Raw genomic sequence first — 19,526 nt, forward strand, 5'->3', positions numbered from 1 at the left:
TATATGATTAATTTATTTATTTATTTGAACAAGGGTTTGTAAGTATTGTACTGCCTTTTGAAATAGAAAACATCTGTCCTCACTGATGATCACATGCATTGATCTGTGTGTGTGTGAGAGAGAGAGAGCGAACGAGTGTGTGTGTATGAGTTCATTTATCACATTTGTTTTATACACTATTGTGTACGTCTCACTGAAATGGTGCAACACAAGTGCCCCTCATAGCGAACTACCTTCGGTAAAGGTGAAGTGACATGATTTATACACTTTCTGAAGAAACTGGTTGAATCAGAAAGTGTTTAACATCCAGAATATTACATCCTTCACCTTTAAATTCTCACATATACAAACAAGCATCCAAACACCCTCATTTACACACACACACTGATCTGGTTTGGTGCTTGTAATGATCTATATCACACTGCCAAACACACAATATTGATGCCCATTCCTGCCTCCAGGAGGCTACTGGTGAGAAACAAGTGAGAGAGAAGAGAGACAGACAATAATGGAGGGAGAGATAAGCAGGAGTGAATCTTATGAAGAAATTTCCGGGTCATATTTCACCACAAAATCGAGAAATTAAATGAGAAAATTTATGTCCCTAAAAATAAACAAAACAGTATTTCAAATAGTTTTGAGGTGAAATATGAACTTTCGACAGACAAAGATGTTCGTATGTTTGGCTTCTCCACATTTCTGCACACCCTGATCTGTCATGGTCACATGTTCACGTCCTCATCTGTACAGAACAATGTGTAAAAATACAAATAAAAAGCTAAAACGAAAGAAAAGAAGATAACAAAATAGTTACTACTACAGTATTTGACAGCAGGAGCGTTTAATATTCACGTTTAGGTTTGGATCTCAAAACTCATCCATTAGCAAAAACTTAGATTTAAAAAAATAATAATAATGCAGATATGGTATGAAATATGATTATATGTCTGATATAAGATGTTGAAGGGAAGAAAATCCGTGAGCGGACCACTTTGACCTGCGTCCTGAGACCAGCACACACAAACACACAGGATTATGGGAGATTGTGCTGTATGCAGAGAAGTTTCTCGTCACAGGTTTACGCTCATGGTGTTACTGTATTTATGGAGTCATGTTAATAAACCCCCTCTCCCTCCTTTTGTTCTGAGGTCAAAGGTTACTCTGGACATTACGGTCGAGCTGAACGTTGTTTATTAAACAGTTCGAAGGATTCATTGACTGGTGTGATCATTTCTGTAATGCAGTTTACACACACATTGTTTATCTACTTGTAGCAGAAGACCTTCCTGATGAATACAAAAACATAACATAGATTTAATAAATTAGAATTGTTTGTTTCCTTCTAAGATTTACTTTCATATTGGTATTGAATAGTAATATACTGCAAATTAACATTCAGTAATTGATCAGTAAATGATCACTGGGGACTTTACATTTACATTTTTATAAGATTGATTTAGATTTATTTGTTTTATTAAGCACTATTTCTGCTACATTATGAATCAGAATCAAAGCAACATAATTACTATATCCAAATAAAATATACAGTAGCTATAAATTTATGTGTAACGCAACTATGAAGATTGGTTGCAGGAAATAAAGTACTTTAATTTAGAATTGTACAACTATGGTGAATGTAATACTTTTACCTTCATTAATAACATTAAACAATTATATACCAAAAATTATTCAGACACGAGATAAGTGAGTAAAAAAAAGTAAGTGAGGATAGCAAAATAAAGTAAACTGTGACATATTATACCCAAAAATTATTCATACAGTAAAACTGATTTTACTGTAAATAAAAATTATTCAGACACTGTTTTGCTAAAGTGTTATCTGACATAATTTAGATTATTTTTTTCTGACACAGATTAACTCTTGAGTTCTTGTCATATTTTATTACAATTTTATTTTAAACTATAGTGAATAAACTGTATTAATGAATGAAATGTTCAAGGTACAATACATTTTGGTTTGACTATATATATATATATATATATACACATATATACAGAAACAACTAAAGTATTACCGTTCATAATAATAAACAATAAAAATGACGAAAACCCACATGAAAAAATACTATAGTAATTTATAGTGTTTTTAACCATACTATAGTAAATTGTAGTATACTGTATATATTATAGTATTTACAACACTTGAATGCTACAGCATACTGAAGTATTAACTATAATGAACTGATAAATTGTAATAAATACTATAGTATACTTTAGTTTTTACTACAGTAAACTGTAGTGTATTGTTGTAGAAAACTTAGTACAGTATTGGGTAATTTGTTTATATTACTATAGTTGTTATATTACCACAGCAACTATAGAAATGAATTCAAGTACTTTACTATAGTATGGTTCAAAAACACTATAGTATTTATTATAAATTACTATAGTATTTTTTCATGTTACAGTATAAAGAAATTATACATTACAATACACAAATTAAAAGAAGGAATTTAAGATATTGTAGACGTTACGGCTTGAAACTCCTTTCCAAATAAAGCTGCATTTCGTTCTTGAATTACGGTGACAGTCGTAAAACTCTGAAAGACGTGATTGGTTTATAAGGCACATGTGATCCACGCATTCTCCAATGGTAGATCCGCAGAGGACGGTATCTTTTTCACTTATATATATATATATATATCAAGACGGCTTACTCGGATTACTATGAATGGGAAAAACTTCAACGCGGAATAAATCGGGATAAAAGAGCCAATCGCCATTTCGTAAGTCATCGCATCTCTGCAGTTAGAAGCTCCTGTTCCCAAAGTCTACGCCAGTGTCCTGTGAATCACTTTAAGAGCCGCACATGCGCACTAGCTGGACCAACCGGAAACGCTTTTACCGCTATTTGAGCTTAAGCAACATTTTTGGGACGGTGCACGTCAGATTTTACTGGTTTTTCCACATTCCAGAAAGTAGGAATTGATTTTACATTAACAAAACAGCTGCCCGGAGGCCATGAAAAATATGGCAAGCGAGTGAACTGACTTTCATCGAAAAGGACTTTGACAACAGTGACGCCAGAGAGCAGGTAAATCATTAATTTCGTCAATTATTGACAGAAATAATACACGATCAAACAATCATTCATTTGATGTCACGGTCTGGTTGTTTTAGACACTTTGCGGGTTGTGTTGATCACAGAAAATGATCTTTTAATCTTATCTGACAGTTTATAAAGTTCATTCATTGAGTGTTAGTGTGATTTTGGTCATGCATAATCATTGTAAAGCATTTGTGAGATGTATAAATACAGCATGTTTGTCTGTTTTGTGGTCATGCTTTATTGCAATAGTTGACACCAGGTTGTCATATTGAAATAAAGGGCGTATCAGTATCGGCGTTAAAGAGACAGTTCCCCAAAAATGTTCAAAAAAATTCTGTCATTTACTCACCGTCAATTTGTTCCAAAAAATAAAGAACGATATTTTGAAGAATGTTGGTAACCAAACAGTTGATTGGACAACAATGATTTACACAGTATGGGAAAACAATACTATGGATGTCAATTGGGTTCTTCAACTGTTTGGTTACCAACATTCTTCAAAATATCTTTTTTGAACAACTTTGAATTTTCATTAAATGATGACAGAATTTTCATTTTTGGGTGAACTATCCCTTTAACTTGATATCTGTCTGACAGAGTCAGTTGTATGTAGTTCATTGTGAGCAGTAGGGAGGAGCAGAAATCATATATACCCCTACAAAAGTGCTGTTGTGCTGCTATAGTACATCAGTGAAATCTGACACTTTTTTGAAGAGAACAGTCTAACAAAGAAGTACCGCTCTATTGGTAAACATGGTAATTTTTGACTTTGCCTTGATAGTATATTTTGTGAATATGTGCTTATTGTATATGAACAGTTGAAGTATAGATAGATAGATTACTACAGTTTTTACACATGCAATACCTTGCGAAAGTATTTGTTTACATTTTGAAAGTTGCTGCATTATGTTAAACTACTTGTTTTTTTCTGGGACACTTGAAATTTAGCTCAGAAGCACTCCAATTTCACTTGTAGATGTTACTACACTTCAAGTGGAGTTAAAGGGATAGTTCAACCAAAAATGAAAATGTGATGTTTATCTGCTTACCCCCAGGGCATCCAAGATGTAGGTGACTTCGTTTCTTCAGTAGAACACAAATGATGATTTTTAACTCCAACCGTTGCGGTCTGTCAGTCGTATAATGCATGTCAATGGGAACTTCGTCTATAAGAGTAAAAAAAACATGCACAGACAAATTCAAATTAAACCCTGCGGCTCGTGACGACACATTGATGTCCTAAGACACGAAATGATCGGTTTGTGCGAGAAACCGAACAGTATTTATATCATTTTTTACCACTATGTCCAACTGCCTTGAGCATCTGGTTGTTGAGGTCTGAACGCGCTCTGATGACGGAAGTGATCGCTCGCACTCATTGACGTATAAGCGCGAGACATCACTTCCGTCATCAGAGCGCGTTTTCAGACCTCACACACCGGATGCTCAAGGCAGTTGGACATAGTGGTGTATTAGAGGTGAAAAATGATATAAATACTGTTCGGTTTCTCGCACAAACTGATCGTTTCGTGTCTTAGGACATCAATGTGTCGTCACGAGCCGCAGGGTTTAATTTGAATTTGTCTGTGCATGTTTTTTTGACTCTTATAGATAGGGCTGTGTATTGCCAAGAATCTGGCGATACAATACTTATCACGATACAGGGGTTACGATACGATATATTGTGATATATTGCAATATTGTAAGAAAGGCGATATATTGCGATATTTGTTTTTTTTTTTTTTTAGAAAGATCTAATTTTAGAAGAAACGGTCATAAAGAACACAACCATATGCATAAAACCCGACAAGCAACTTTATTTTATTTAATCAATACAGTATCATTTGCACTTATATCACTATTTTGTGCAATCTAAATAAAGGGAAAATAGTAAAGTGACTGCAGGATTCTTTATGTGTATATGTTTTAAAGGTTCACAGTATAGCAGTTTTTAATTTCTAAACTATTTAACAACAGAAAGTGCATAGTCCATTCCATGACTGAATGACTGTTTGTTTTATATTTAATACTGTAAAGCTGTTTGCTTTAAAGCAGTCCATTGTATAAAGTGCTATTTAAAGTACTGAACTGCAGAGCTGATGCAACCATATCCACATCGCTATGATCAGATGCTTTCTTTCTGCTGCCACCGCTGTCAATTTTGTTGTGTGTTTATTTTGTTACTGAGAGGAAAACGTGCAGTACATATCAAATATTCTATCAAAACGCTTCTAAGCAGCGTGGATGACGTCGGGATGTTAAGCGAGCTCTCAGATTGAATGCGTTTCCTGAGTATTTGGATTTTAACATGGCCTATTTTGCAAACAAAATGACTCTTGCCGATTTCCTTAGTGGCTTCTTTATAGCTAAAGCCAAAATGAGTCCGCACTTCAGCTCTGTATGCCGCGGGAGCGCAATAATTTTATGGTCTTGTGAGCTGGGTTTGCTAATGCTAACACTAGCGATGCACACACCTTCACCTTGCGCTTCTCCGGCTCCGCATCGGTTTACGTTCTGAGATAACAAACACTGCCATCTAGCAGTTGGGTTTTATACAGTCTGTGGTTTAAATCGAACACAAAGCCACGAATCTTGGATGTAAATAAATAAATATATAAATATCGATACAGTGTTTTTGAGAATCGATACAGTATCGCCAAACATAATATCGCGATATTCTCGTGTACTGATATTTTCTTACACCCCTACTTATAGATGGAGTTCCCATTGACATGCATTATATGACTGACAGACCACAACGGTTGGAGTTAAAAATAAGCAGATAAACATCAAATTTTCATTTTTGGGTGAACTATCCCTTTAAGGTGTGGCAAATTCAATTGATTGGGTATGATTTGGAAAGGCACACACCTCTCAATAAAAGGTCTAACAGCTGAAAATGCTTATCAGAGCAAAAACCAAGCCATGAGGTCAAAGGAACTGCCTGTAGAGGATACAGATACAAAAAAATAAATAAAAATCTGCTGCATTGAAGGTTAACCGAAGCATATTCCAATATCCTTGATGGAAGAAGTTTGAAACAACCAGGACTCTTCCTAAAGCTAGCCTCCTGGTCAAACTGATTGGTTGAGCTCCATGATCATGTATGGAAATGGGAGGAATTTACAGAACATCACTGCAACACTCCCACCGATCTGGGCTTTATGGCAGAGTGGCCTCTCCTCAATGAAGACACATGAAAACCCACTTGGAATTTGCAAAAAAAGCACCTAAAGGACTCTCTCAGACTGTGAGAAACAAGATTATCTGGTCTGATGAACCTCATGTCTGGAGGAAACCAAGGCACTGCTCGTCACAGTACCATCCAAATAATAAAGCATGGTGGTGGGAGCATCATGCTGTGGGGATTTTTTTCAGCGGCAGAGACTGGGGGATTTGTCAGGGTAGAAGGAAAGCTCAAAATATTGAGACAACTTTAAAGGGTTAGTTCACCCAAAAATGAAATTTCTGTCATTTATTACTCACCCTCATGTCGTTCCACACCCGTAAGACCTTCGTTCATCTTCAGAACACAAATTAAGATATTTTTGATAAAATCCCATGGATCAGTAAGGCCTGCATCGCCAGCAATAACACTCTTTTTCAATGCCTAGAAAGCTACTAAAACATATTTAGCCTGTTAACTGTCACTGGCTCACCGGTGGGCCCACAGCCATTACATATTTAAAACAGTAATATCCTATACTAAACCTAAACTAATCTCGACAAACTATATATCATTTGAAAGCTTAGAATCTCTAGTGTCTCTGATTTTCAAAATAAATTACAGAGGAGCAGTAAGTTATCAATTTGCAAAAGAATATTTTCATACTAATAAGGCATGTTCAGACCTTTATTTTGAAATAGCGATGAACATGAAAAATCATTAAAGATTGGTTGAAACATGTTTGTTTTCATGCCAAGAGTTCAAAAGATAACATCCATTCACTTCTTTTGAGAAAAAAAGGTCTGAAAATGTTTTTAATAAAAAATAAATAAATAAATACATTTATGACTGTGGCGGGGATCTATAACCCACATGTTGTTTTTATGTTTATTAGAGGCTGAATTCATATCAAATTCTGCCAAACTTCCCATACTACTTCTATATAGGATGTCTGCTTCATAAATTGTATGAAATTAATGTAAATATATGGTTCAGATCACTCAAACCATATATGGAAATGGAGGCGCCCTTATATGGTCAGTAATGGAGCTTGGTTGTCATCTAGTGAAAAAGTGTGGTACTGCGCCCAAACAAAATCTTACTGAAAGCTCATTTTTTGAGATATCAACCTCAAATTTGGAACACAACTTGTTTAGATTTTTGGCTTTGATTTCATTGCAGTTTTAGAGTAAAACTTGTTTTGTAAAATATATATTTTATATAAAATATTATATTTTTACATTTTACATTTTCATAAACTTAAACTTCTATAACTTTTTTTCTGTTTCACTTACATAAGTTATTTCACTTCTACAATAATCTGTCAAATTTCTCTTTATCTTTAAAACAAGACCAGCCTTATGTCTATATTCAAAAGTATTCTTGAATTACAACCATTTAAGTTTGCATTTTCGTGTCTATAAAAAAAAGTGGGGGTGACAGTTAACAGGTTAAAACAGCTCATGTGACTACAGTGGTTCAGCTTTAATATTAAAAAGCGACGAGAATACTTTTTGTGAGCCAAAAATAACAAAATAGCAACTTTATTCCACAATATCTAGTGATGGGCGATTTTACGCTTCGAACCTCTGATTCGAAACAAAAGATTCGTAAAGCTTCGAAGCTTCATGAAGCAGTGTTTTGTAATCGCCCATCACTAGATATTGTTGAATAAAATCGCTATTTTGTTATTTTTGGCGCACAAAAAGTATTCTCGATGCTTTATAATATTAAAGTTGAACCACTGTAGTCACATGAACTGTTTTAAATAAGTTTTTAGTAGCTTTCTGGGCATTGAAAAAAGGGAGTGTTATTGCTGGCGATGCAGGCCTCACTGAGCCATCGGATTTTATTAAAAAATATCTTAATTTGTGTTCTGAAGATGAGTCTTACGGGTGTGGAACGACATGAGGGTGAGTAATTAATGACAATGATCCTGAACACACAGCTAAGACAATGCAAGAGTGGCTTATGGACAACTCTGTGAATGTCCTTGAGTGTGTCCTTTTCCTTGTATGTGTAAGTGAATGTGTTTTGTCATTTAAAACCCTTTATAATAATCATGTTAGTTGATCTATAATGTGCGATGGGTGCCGCCATGTTAGTTTGCACCACAGTTCAGAGAATCGTATCTGTTGGATTTGCATCACGTAAATTCATCCACTTTTATCTGAAGTATATGAAAGTAAGTGACCGGTAAACTGGGAGAAGAATAAAGTAAACTGTATAGTTTCCCACACAATGTGTATCTGACATGAATAAAACACATAGTCAAATTATATTTGAAAGGATTTTTATTGCAACTTCCATACACATCAGTGTGTATTTAACAAACTAAAAATGTTTTTTTTTTTTGCTAGTACTTATGTGTATTTAGATGTCCGAAAGCTAAAATAAACATTATGTGATTGATAACACTGAATAGTTGTGATATGTGACAAGCGCTGAGCGTGTCCATCTTTGGCTCAGCGCCAGCCAAAGTGCAAACACACATTTGAATTTAGCAGTTGATAACATGATGCACTGAATATTTCAATCGACAGTTCAGGCATTTAAGTGGCACCGAAATCTGTGTTCTGATTCAGTCCGGTACTTACCAGTCATATAGGTACCGGTGTCATATTGGCACTGGGTTTCGGTACCCAACCCCACCAGCCAGAGCCTGGGCTTGAACCCAATTGAACATCTCTGGAGAAACCTGAAAATGTCTTTCCACCGACATTCCCCATCCAACCTGAAAGAGCTTGAGAGGATCTGAAGAGAAGAATTGCACAAAAGCAGATGTGCAAAGCTTGTCACATCATACCTAAAAAGACACAAGGCTGTAAAGATGTTACAACTAAGTACCAAGTTAAGGGTACAAGTACTTATGCAATGTACTTCTTTCATTTTTCCCTTTTTAATAAATTTGCAAAGTTGTCAAAAGTTTTTTTTTTTTTTATTTGTCATTATGGAGTGTAAATTTATGCGGTGCGAATACTTTCGCAAGGCACTGTATGATAACCTCTGATGTGTTCATCAAACCTCATCTCTCTCTCTCTCTCTCTCTCTCAGATGGACGGGCCAGTTGGGGCGATGCGTGTGTTGGTGACGGGCGGCAGTGGGCTGGTGGGGCGAGCGATAGAGCGGGTGGTGAAAGAGGAGGAGGGAGGGAGAGAAGGAGAAGAATGGATATTCCTGTCATCCAAAGATGCCAATCTCATGTAAGAGCTCCTGAACAAACACTCATCAGATGTCACACCCATTAGACAACACAATCATTAAAATATATCATCAGATATATTATAACATTTACATTATATTCTATAAGTGCATGTTATATAAAACATGGTGTTAGAGGTATTAACAGTAATGGCCCGTATCTTTATGTCGTCTACCGCTTTTAAAGTCGGATGGATTCTGATTGGCCCTCAATGTTTGTTATCGTTCATCAGCTGGAAAAAAAAGTCACTCTGAAAGTGATTCCAGCGAGGTTGTTCCTCTGTCGTTGTCTTTATAGCTGTGGTGTGGACTTCCTGTTAGAATGATTATTAGAACTTTATAGATAATAGTTATCATTACAGTTACTGTCCGTGGAGTGAACAGGATTTCAATAATCAAAAACTGCATAATCTTCACTACATGAATTAAATATACACTGACTGATATTAGTTATTCAGTCAAGTGCAATGGGTGATTTTATTATTATTATTATTAACATTATTATTAACATACAGTAGACTGCTGCGTGTTTAAGGCTGCTGTCACTTCAAGACCTAATATATTGACTCATTAGATTCTTTCTTTCCCGCTGTTTACTTAAGACATAACCGATAGTGTTTATGTGGTTATACTCACCAAGACGACCGTGTTTTTGATCATTCAAGCTAAGTACGTCGCGAAAAAAAACACAATAGGTTGTTTGCACATGACCAACAGCGCGAATGAGTCTGGAGGGCAGGGACTGATTTTTCTATATAGGAATCCTATTAAAAACTCAAAATTCGTATGTTTTGCATCGTTTATGGTTGCTTAAATCGATAAAATCGAGAACCCAGAAGGTGTTTATATCGTTTACATAACTTATACGGTTTTTTATAACTTATATCGTTTTTTAACTTTAAAAGTTGTCGCCTTTAATAGCGTTTTGCGTCTGCTGATACTGAAATGAATATGGATACCTGCTTACCTTATTTGTTTTTGACTTGGTTAAATATCCACATTCTTCATGGTATCGTTTGCAGGGAAGAGAAGCTATTTTATCCCATTGAATGATAATTTGGTGTTTTCACTTAAGTTTTGTACTATCCAGTTCACAATGTTGATCTGGTTACCATGAGTAACAGTGTCACGCGCTGCTGCTTCAGCCATCATATGGTAGAAAATGTCCAAATAAAAAATGTTTAACAACCTGATAGCACACGTACATCTTGGAGACGTCTATTTGAGGTGTGTGTTTACGTCTGGAAGATGTATTTTTTAGAGTGTTTGCTCATCTGGAATACGTCTATTGGGCGTTTCCTGTCAGATGTCAAATAGACATTTAGAAGATGTCTTTAAGATGTTTATGATTTAGAATGTATGTAAAACTGACGTCTAAAAGATGTCTATCAGATGTTTGTAAACAGCAGATGTTTTCCAGATGAAGTGATCTTTAACAGACATCTTGCAGATGTATGTGTGCTTTCTGGGAAGTCAATTCATTTCTTTGTTGGAAGGGTGTAACGTTAAATGCAAGTGTAGTTTTAATGTTGTCTTTGTAAATATTTACTTTCCCATATGGCCACGGAGGAGAATCGGCCCAGATAGCAAACGTACGTCTGCAAGATGTCTGTTAAAGATCACTTTATCTGGAAAGCATCTGCTGTTGACAAACATCTGATAGACATCTTTAAGATTTCAGTTTTACATACATTCTAAATCATAAACATATTAAAGACATCTTATAAATGTCTATTTGACATCTAACAGGAAACGTCTTATAGACGTATTGCAGATGAGCAAACACTCTAAAAAAATACGTCATCAACACAGACATCAAATAGACGTCTCCGAGATGTACGTGTGCTATCTGGGGGAGGGTCACATTCAGCGGACAGACACCCTTTTTTACAGTCTATGATAGACACCGACACGCTGTTTTTTTTTTTTGATTGTTTTTTGTATTTATTTAAACAAATGACAACCAAAATCAAACCCATAAAAGCTCGTGAACAGTTCTGAAGTGGCTGTGTGCAAGTTATACTCATTCACAAACCGGGTGAGAGTAATACTCGCAAATGAAATGTTACACCAAAACAAAATACAACACTTTCAAAAACACTCAGCTATGTGATTATTTTATTGAGTGATAGGGAGTGGGTTAAATCAGTGACATTATTAGATTTGATATACGGCGTCTTCCCGTCACCTCCTCAACCTGCTTCCCTTACTGTGTTTTTACACGTATAAAAGGCAACAATTGTCTTACACCGTCCAGTTATTTCTTTAAACGATGATGTGAGCTCCTGTTGCAATTCTCGATTCAGCATAAATGATCTACAATGACGATATTTTTCACAATCACGACAGAAAATCAAAAATACTGCCCTAACGTCACTAGCAGAAAGGCAGCGCGATATAAACAAACCAGAACTGAACACGGCGTGACGGCAGCTTCACATTCTCTATATCTACCTCCTCGATGGCAGGAAAGTCTTTCAATTCAGTGGAAAAGTCGCTCCTCTTCATAACATGAAGATCACGTCCAACATATGTTGTAATTTTCTGTTTATACCTTTCTAAACCAGCACAGAAAGGACTTTTCTCCATCTCTTCCATTCTAATTTTCACTGCTTGCCCTCCAACGGTATTTCGCGCGTCACCAGAACCACGTGATTGCAAACAACCTATTCAGTGCTCTGGCTTGCTCTGACTGACTTTATTCGCGCGCTTTGGGTGAGTGACAGTTAGTCACGCTTTATTTTCTCATTCATTTAATCATTTCTTGATCGCTCTAACACCGTGTCCTAACCAGCCGCGACGGCGACACGCGAATATTCTAGAAACGGTTTCTATTTCTCCGCGACGTCGCGGCTGGAACAGCAACACAAAGTATGCCAATGATAATATCAGGTACTGTTTATGTGCTTTATTTAATGTTAAAAGCGTCTAATATGAGTTTGAATATCATTCTGTGTTCCCAGCTTTTTAGCTGTAACAACACTGGCTAATTCACCTCAGATCTTGAAAATGAATAAATGGGCACAAGAACGTTCAAACTGTCAATGCGAACAAACAAGTGTATTCTATGACAAAGATTGGTTCAGTCACTCCGTAATGTCCGTATGTACTTTAAATAATGTTTAAATGGTGTAATATTTATGAATTTTACTATGTACTTGCCCATTGTGTCTGCTGTGCTCTTGCCGAGAGAGCCTGCCCACACACTCTTCTGATTGGCTGTGGTTTTTGATTGATTTTATCGCTTCTCATTTTCGCGTCGCGTCTAGTGTAGACAGTCAAATTGCTCTTCGCTGGAGTCTTATCGCATCGCGTCTGTTTAGGAGCGAAACTTGCATCAGCCATGGTTGTTTTGCGGTATGCATAAAATAGAAAAATTTGCCACTAATGGTAAATCGCAACGATATATATCGCCATACTGCCAATATCTAAATGAATGTTTCTCAGGATTATCGAAAGCTTTTTTTGTCACATGACAAATATATTTACATGTACTGCTTCAGGAGCGCTGAAGAGACGAGATCAGTTTTCCAGAAACATCGTCCGACACACGTCATTCATTTGGCCGCCATGGTAGGCGGGCTCTTCAGAAACATGAGACAGAACCTGGACTTCTGGGTAATTACTATCAATTATTATTATATAACATTGGAAATATGTAATAAAGCCTGAAATATCACTATTGAATAATTGAACTGTACATTGACTTGTTGTTTTCAGAGGAATAATATATTTATCAATGACAACGTGCTGCAGACGGCTCATGAGTTCGGGGTGGTGAAGGTCGTTTCTTGCCTGTCCACGTGTATATTCCCGGATAAAACCACCTACCCCATAGATGAGACCATGGTAAACTCTCGCACACACACTTTAAGAGGCAGATGTTGGAGTAGTTTGTATTCAGCATTCGTTTAAAGGGCTTATACCATGATACATTTTCCTTGATCATCTACGATTCATTGTCCTATGAAAACATACTGTAAAATTCCTCTCATTAGAATCTAGTGGATCAAGTTTATTTTCTACAAGATCATCCACTCCAGTTGTTTCATGATTTGAGGGAGATGATGACTAGACACTTTTGTTTGGAATTGTCCTGTATTTTTTGTCATCTATACAGACATGTTTCTCTCTCGCTCTGTTTCAGATCCACAACGGTCCGCCACATGAGTCTAATTTCGGTTATGCCTACGCCAAACGCATGATTGATGTCCACAACAGGTCAGTGTCAAAGTTCATTGGTCATGAGTTTTTTTTGGGGGGTGTATCACATGTCTAGGTCACATTTTGATTGGGAGCTTTTTTTTTTTTTTTTTTAATTTTCTACATTGTTATATTATCATCAAATCATAATGAGATTTTAAACATATTTTTGCTCCTTATTTTGATTACCGCAGTTCATCCAGACATTTTCTTTATTTTATTTTTATTTTTTTTGTGTTTTTTACATTTAAATCACCATAAATGAAATGTAGCTTAACAAACACCATGTGCAATAAATATTTAGAAATTTAATTTTTTAATGTATATAATGAACTATTATTTTTATGACAATAATGAGAATTTGTCAGAAATGTGTGTAATTGTCATGAAAATAATGTCAAGATATATTCATTATAATGAGATTTTGGGGTGAAGTGTTTGTTTATAGCTTTCATAAATTTAAGAAACAAATCATTTGTTTTTGTCCATCAGGGCGTGTTTTCAGCAGTACGGTCGGCGATACACCGCCGTCATTCCTACCAATGTTTTTGGACCACATGACAATTTCAACATTGAGGACGGTCACGTTCTGCCGGGGTTGATCCACAAGACTTACCTGGCAAAGAGTGAGAGATGTGTTTAACTTTCTGGAAGGATCAAGAGCATAGAAAAATGAAGCCAAAATATTGTGCGTCAATTATGACGTCACACCCCATTTTTATTGCATCAAATAACTAACTAAAACCCAAAGTTATTGGAAAAACAAACACTTGAGCATGTCAACGTGATGAGAGCTACCTAAAATGACCTACAAATATTTAAGGTTTAATTGGATTTTTTTTTTTTTTTGGCTCACGTCCCAGTCGATTACATGGACAAGGCGGGGTTTATAACCTATACTGCAGCCAGCCACCAGGGGGTGATCACAATGTTTTGGCTTCACTTTTTTCAGTATGCGACACACTTGATCTAGAGCCTCATTCAAGTTCTGTTCACATGGAAAACATGTTTCATGTGTTTGTGTTTTGTAGAGGAAGGTAAACCTCTGCAGGTCTGGGGTTCAGGTCGGCCTCTACGGCAGTTCATCTATTCTCTGGATCTGGCTCGTCTGTTTCTGTGGGTTTTGAGGGAGTATGACGAGGTGGAGCCCATCATTCTGTCAGGTACTCAACTTGTGAATTCCTCACAAATTCGGTTTGATCAAATTTAAGATTAAACAAATTCTTAAATAATATCTTAAATGGTATAACAAAAGATGTTTAAATTTTGGAGACTGATTTGTATGTATTACAGTTTTTCTCAGTCGCTTTGGCACATTTCTCAGATCAGAACTGAAATTCTCAAAACTACTTGTTCAACCTCCACATCATCTAGTCACATGTGCACATCATAAAAGCAGTTTCTCATTCTTTTGAACAAATTGCAAAGGCTTTGGTACATTCAGGCAATTGATTATGTACAATTCACTGCTATTTCCTACATTATCAATTGCTAATGTCATTCAAATGCTCAAAATGTATTATATGGTTCTCTGTTGAATAGTCTTACCCCTCAAAACATCTAGTCATTAGTTCATCGCAAAAGTCATTAAATGCAAAATGGTTGACCTAATCATCAATCATCAATGTGTCAAGTATATTATCTATACATTTCTATTAGACTTTTGTAAATGTGTCCTGAATTGATGAATTTTGCAGGTGAATCCTGAATTTCACTAATGTATTCAGGGGAATGTAAAGCATTAGATCAACCAATGACACAACCGGTTCTCTAAAACAGCTCAAAGATGCATGTCATGAATCTTCGATTGGAAAGCATATAGACAGAGCACAACACAAGAGTTACAATTTCTGATAATGGAAGAACATCATGGAAACAAACAGGGTCAACAGCTGGGAAGAAGAAGAGGAGTAAGGATGTGTGGTAGAAGGGTAGAGAGGCAAAACAGAGGAAGAGGTAGATAAAGCAAAGGGCGTAGGCACGTTTCTAGTGAAATAAGGACCACTATTGTAAACAATGTTCTCAATCATGACCTTACAATGGCGTGTCTAAAGGTGCAGCTGAACGTTTGGAGAAAACCTTTTCCTCAATCATTCAAGCATTTCATAGACATAACAGGTATATATTTCAGCAATGTGCACTGCACTGTAATATGGTATGCATGTTATAATCTTAATACTACAGTAGCATATTACACTTGCTTTACACTTACAGTAAAGTAGACTAAATGAACTTTATACACATACATACTATATCACACACATGCACATGAATACATATATACAGTGTATGTATAAAGTCGTCTTTTTCATTTATCACAAGGACATTTTACAGTAATTTGTTGACAGACCAACAGTAAATACAAAACTGATAATCCTGTCCAGTCTTTTGCAATCACTCCCATATACAGTAATGTGTCCATTTGTACTGTTAAAATTGATATATGGCATACAGACAAAGTGATTGTGCATTTTCAATCACTGTCATAAAAACCGTAGCCATAGTTTACACCTGAAATATTCATCACTGTTATATTGACAACATGGCTAAGCATTTTGACTATCTTGTTCGAGAACAATGACACAAGGACTTGTCATTTTGATGGCACTGATACGTTCATTGACATAAATACTTGCTTCTGAGAGATCAACTAAGGATTTTGAGCAAGTTACAGGCTTTTTGCAGGTAATCCAATATGTTGTGCTGTTTGTACGAATTGTTTTGAGAAATTAACATACTGTTTTGCAAATTTTAAGGATGATTTGAGAAATGTACCAAAGCGACTGAGAAACTAATATGTTAGTACATAAACTAATTTCAGTATGTATAATAAAACATATCTTTAGGATCTTTTAAATTTGCTGTTACCTTGTTGTGCATTTGAATGTGTGCATCAGCCTGTTTAATTAAGTAAACAAATCTGAGATATCTAATTTGTTTCTCTTTGTCTTTTTTTCTCTTTAGTTGGAGAGGAGGATGAGTTGTCCATAACGGACGCTGTGGATGCTGTGGTTGAAGCGTTGGGGTTCAAAGGTGACGTGATTGTATCCTTACACAAACAAACAATAAACTTCTCAGTGATCATAGTGAAAATCTGTAGTTGTTCTTGAGCTCTTGAGCTTCAAAACGCACCATAAAAGCAGTCCTTGAATGACAGAGTTTTCCTTTTGGTGTAATCTAACCCTTTCATCCACAAACCTTAACTAAACGCTCTCAGTATGACACTAGTAAAGCAGACGGTCAATTCAAGAAAACCGCCAGTAACGCCAAACTACGCAAATACTTGCCAGACTTCAAGTTCACACCGTTCAAAGCAGGTGAGCTTCAGCATTTGCTAAATGTTTTTTTTAATAGTCAAAAGAACAGTCATTATTATAGGTGCTTTTCTTTTTTTCCAGCTATCAAGGAGACGTGTGATTGGTTTGTGGCCAATAATGACATCGCCCGTAAATGAAGATCTTCACATCTCATTGGTTGTGGGGTAGCTTCAGACTGACGGCAGATCTGGGTTCCATAGTAGCTTTCATTGGCCAAGGACCGCCCAGAGGCCATGTAAAACAACCAATCACAGTTTGTTTTGTTCTGCGCCATGTTTAGGGGCTTGAAAATGTAAAGTCAATGTCCCTACAATAAAAGACCAGCTTGTAAAACATATTTTAAAGAGTCTATGCTGCAAACTTCTCATACTTTTAAAAATCCAGTGCTTAGTTGATCATAAGTGCTCCTTGTCACAGTTGTAAACATGATGGCTTTCCTGTAAAATTCAACCAATCAGATGATGACTTCGAAACTCCTGAAGTGTTTCCATTTTTGTGCCATATGCAGACATTCAGACAACATTCTGACTAGCTGTGGGGAGTCTGAACGGTGTTAAATGCTGGAAACCAATGACTGATCAGACCCTTAATCATTTTTATGAATACAAAATCATTGAACACTGCTGTCTTAGCTCTCTTTTTATGTTTATTTAAAGTTATATATATATAATATATATATATATACACACACACTTTACTGGTGTGGAATTACTAAAACTGCAAAATGCAGCGTTTTCCAGTATATTTATGTAAATGCATGGACTGCTTTCCTTCCCACAGCACTGTGCACGAGCTAGCGGCGCCATCTTGCGGCTGTGCGCGGGACACACTTTGTATCTCAGCCAAGGCCCAAAATCCCAGCAAACACAAACGTTCCCCTAACGTTCCCGTTTGGTTATTATTTGGGAGAGAACCTTCCCATAACGTTCCCTGCAGGTTATTTTTATTTTTTAGATTTGATTATAACCAAACTATTGCAGATAATAGACCAATAGGCTACAGAGATGATTTTAGGCGTTATCTTTCTTTACTGCGCACTCGCGTAATTTAAAAATTAACGGTCATTTCATTTTACTGACTGACAATAACATTTGTTTATCGATCTCTTTATTGAATAATTATTTATAATTAATATATGTACGAGTGTAAATAGTGATTTAAGAGACATTTGACACGTAATTGAAGACAACATTGTGTTAACCGAGACGTTTTAGTTTACCGACCAAAAGAGAGCACGTCCCCGCTAATTCAGTGGTAAGAAATTAATGTAATGTTATCCCAGTTAAAGTCACATAATTATTATTTTTTTTTTAATGTCTGAATAAAATTAATATTTTAAAAACCCCATATTGTGCTGAAGTCATTGTTTGTCGCTTAAGAAACGTAAAATCTGATTGTGGTACAGTGTCAGTGAAACAATTACACGAAATCTTACATATTAATGCATAAATTCGATTTTATTTAATCCTCCATAAGGATTATGTGCTCGGATTATTTATAATATATTTCTATTGATTAAATAACAGTTCAAAACAAGACATGGTCCGTAGTATTGACGTCCATTCATCCGTCTTCCGTATCGTTTATAGACCTTATGTAGCCCCGCCTCTTTTCAGCGCTGCGCTCGTTGTCTTTTGACTTCCGGTTTGTATTTCAACAGCGATCTTACGTATTTATGAATGAACTGCTCGTTTTAAAATCTTCTGGATCTACTGACATTTGTTAAGACATCTGCTTTAAACATTACAATGCTCACGATAACTTTAACTCTACAACAAGTAAATCCACTTAACCAGCTAATTATTCTTCAACAGCGATGCCATAGAAATATACAGAGCTACCGCAAAAACGGAAGTTCAAAGACAATATTATAAAGATGGCGGCGTGCTTGTTTCTCTGGCGCATAAGGTCTATACCATATGGGATGCGGAGTGCTGGTTGATAACTGACGTACAACAGGGTAAATTATATAGGTTAGGGGAACGTTCTGAGAATGTTCTGGGAAGGTTAGGGGAACGTTCTCCAAACCAACAGGGAACGCTCTATTTACGTAAAGAAAACTTTCCTGGCTAACCAACAGAGAATGCTAGGATGCATGTTCTGGGAACCAAAAATTGTTAGCTGGGATTAAATTAACACCCACCAAGCGACAAATGCGAGTGAAAAATTAGCTTTATATATATATATATATATAATTTTTTTTTTTTTTTTTTTTTTGACTATCAATTAACTAATTTTCATTTATTCTAACAACACAACACCATTGTAATGAGAATTTGTAGAGACAGTTTTATAAATCTGTTGTCAACAAAATGTCTCCCAGTCTTGCGTAGCTCGAGCTAGTGATGGAAACACTGCTTCATGAAGCTTCGAAACATTTACGAATCTTCTGTTTCGAATCAGACTGGTATCGCACTCGTCAAGTCATGTGATTTCAGCTTCGTTACGTGATCTGGTGAACCCATGAACGAGTGTCTAACTGATCTCGGGTCAGTTTTATATTGAAGGTTAATTTTTAACTAATTTAATGATTTTCTGTACTTAATTTACAATAAGAAACAAAAGGAAAA

At 36.0% G+C, this 19,526-nt stretch overlaps 3 protein-coding genes across 3 annotated transcripts in view; all 3 read left to right on the forward strand.

Annotated features, from left to right (window-relative positions):
- The window catches only part of arhgap39 (Rho GTPase activating protein 39), a 57,028-nt gene extending 55,818 nt beyond the window's left edge, over nucleotides 1-1,210 (forward strand). Inside the window, exon 10 of the mRNA XM_051875514.1 lies at nucleotides 1-1,210. This exon is cut by the window's left edge and continues 518 nt beyond it. The gene's annotated coding sequence lies outside the window, so the exon portion shown is untranslated.
- Nucleotides 1,211-2,817: 1,607 nt separating this feature from the next.
- On the forward strand, nucleotides 2,818-17,293 carry LOC127502545 (GDP-L-fucose synthase-like). The gene is made up of 10 exons (XM_051875527.1): nucleotides 2,818-3,054; nucleotides 9,290-9,438; nucleotides 12,940-13,054; nucleotides 13,157-13,285; nucleotides 13,584-13,657; nucleotides 14,132-14,265; nucleotides 14,671-14,802; nucleotides 16,604-16,683; nucleotides 16,857-16,956; nucleotides 17,038-17,293. The coding sequence occupies exons 2-10, from the start codon at nucleotides 9,290-9,292 to the stop codon at nucleotides 17,091-17,093; spliced, it is 969 nt and encodes a 322-aa protein (XP_051731487.1). The 5' UTR covers nucleotides 2,818-3,054; the 3' UTR covers nucleotides 17,094-17,293.
- The window catches only part of LOC127502546 (GDP-L-fucose synthase-like), a 29,711-nt gene continuing 13,041 nt past the window's right edge, over nucleotides 2,857-19,526 (forward strand). The window contains exon 1 of the mRNA XM_051875528.1: nucleotides 2,857-3,054. The gene's annotated coding sequence lies outside the window, so the exon portion shown is untranslated. The remainder of the gene's footprint in view (nucleotides 3,055-19,526) is intronic.

This window comes from Ctenopharyngodon idella, chromosome 20, assembly GCF_019924925.1.
Source record: "Ctenopharyngodon idella isolate HZGC_01 chromosome 20, HZGC01, whole genome shotgun sequence".
Taxonomy (NCBI): Eukaryota; Metazoa; Chordata; class Actinopteri; order Cypriniformes; family Xenocyprididae; genus Ctenopharyngodon; species Ctenopharyngodon idella.

Bases quoted from the DNA above. Each gene is read 5' to 3' on its own strand.
- LOC127502545 (XM_051875527.1), top strand. From the start codon at position 9,290: ATGGACGGGCCAGTTGGGGCGATGCGTGTGTTGGTGACGGGCGGCAGT. The intron at 9,439-12,939 runs GTAAGAGCTCCT...GTACTGCTTCAG, and splicing joins TCCAAAGATGCCAATCTCAT to GAGCGCTGAAGAGACGAGAT. The intron at 16,957-17,037 runs GTGAGCTTCAGC...CTTTTTTTCCAG, and splicing joins GTTCACACCGTTCAAAGCAG to CTATCAAGGAGACGTGTGAT.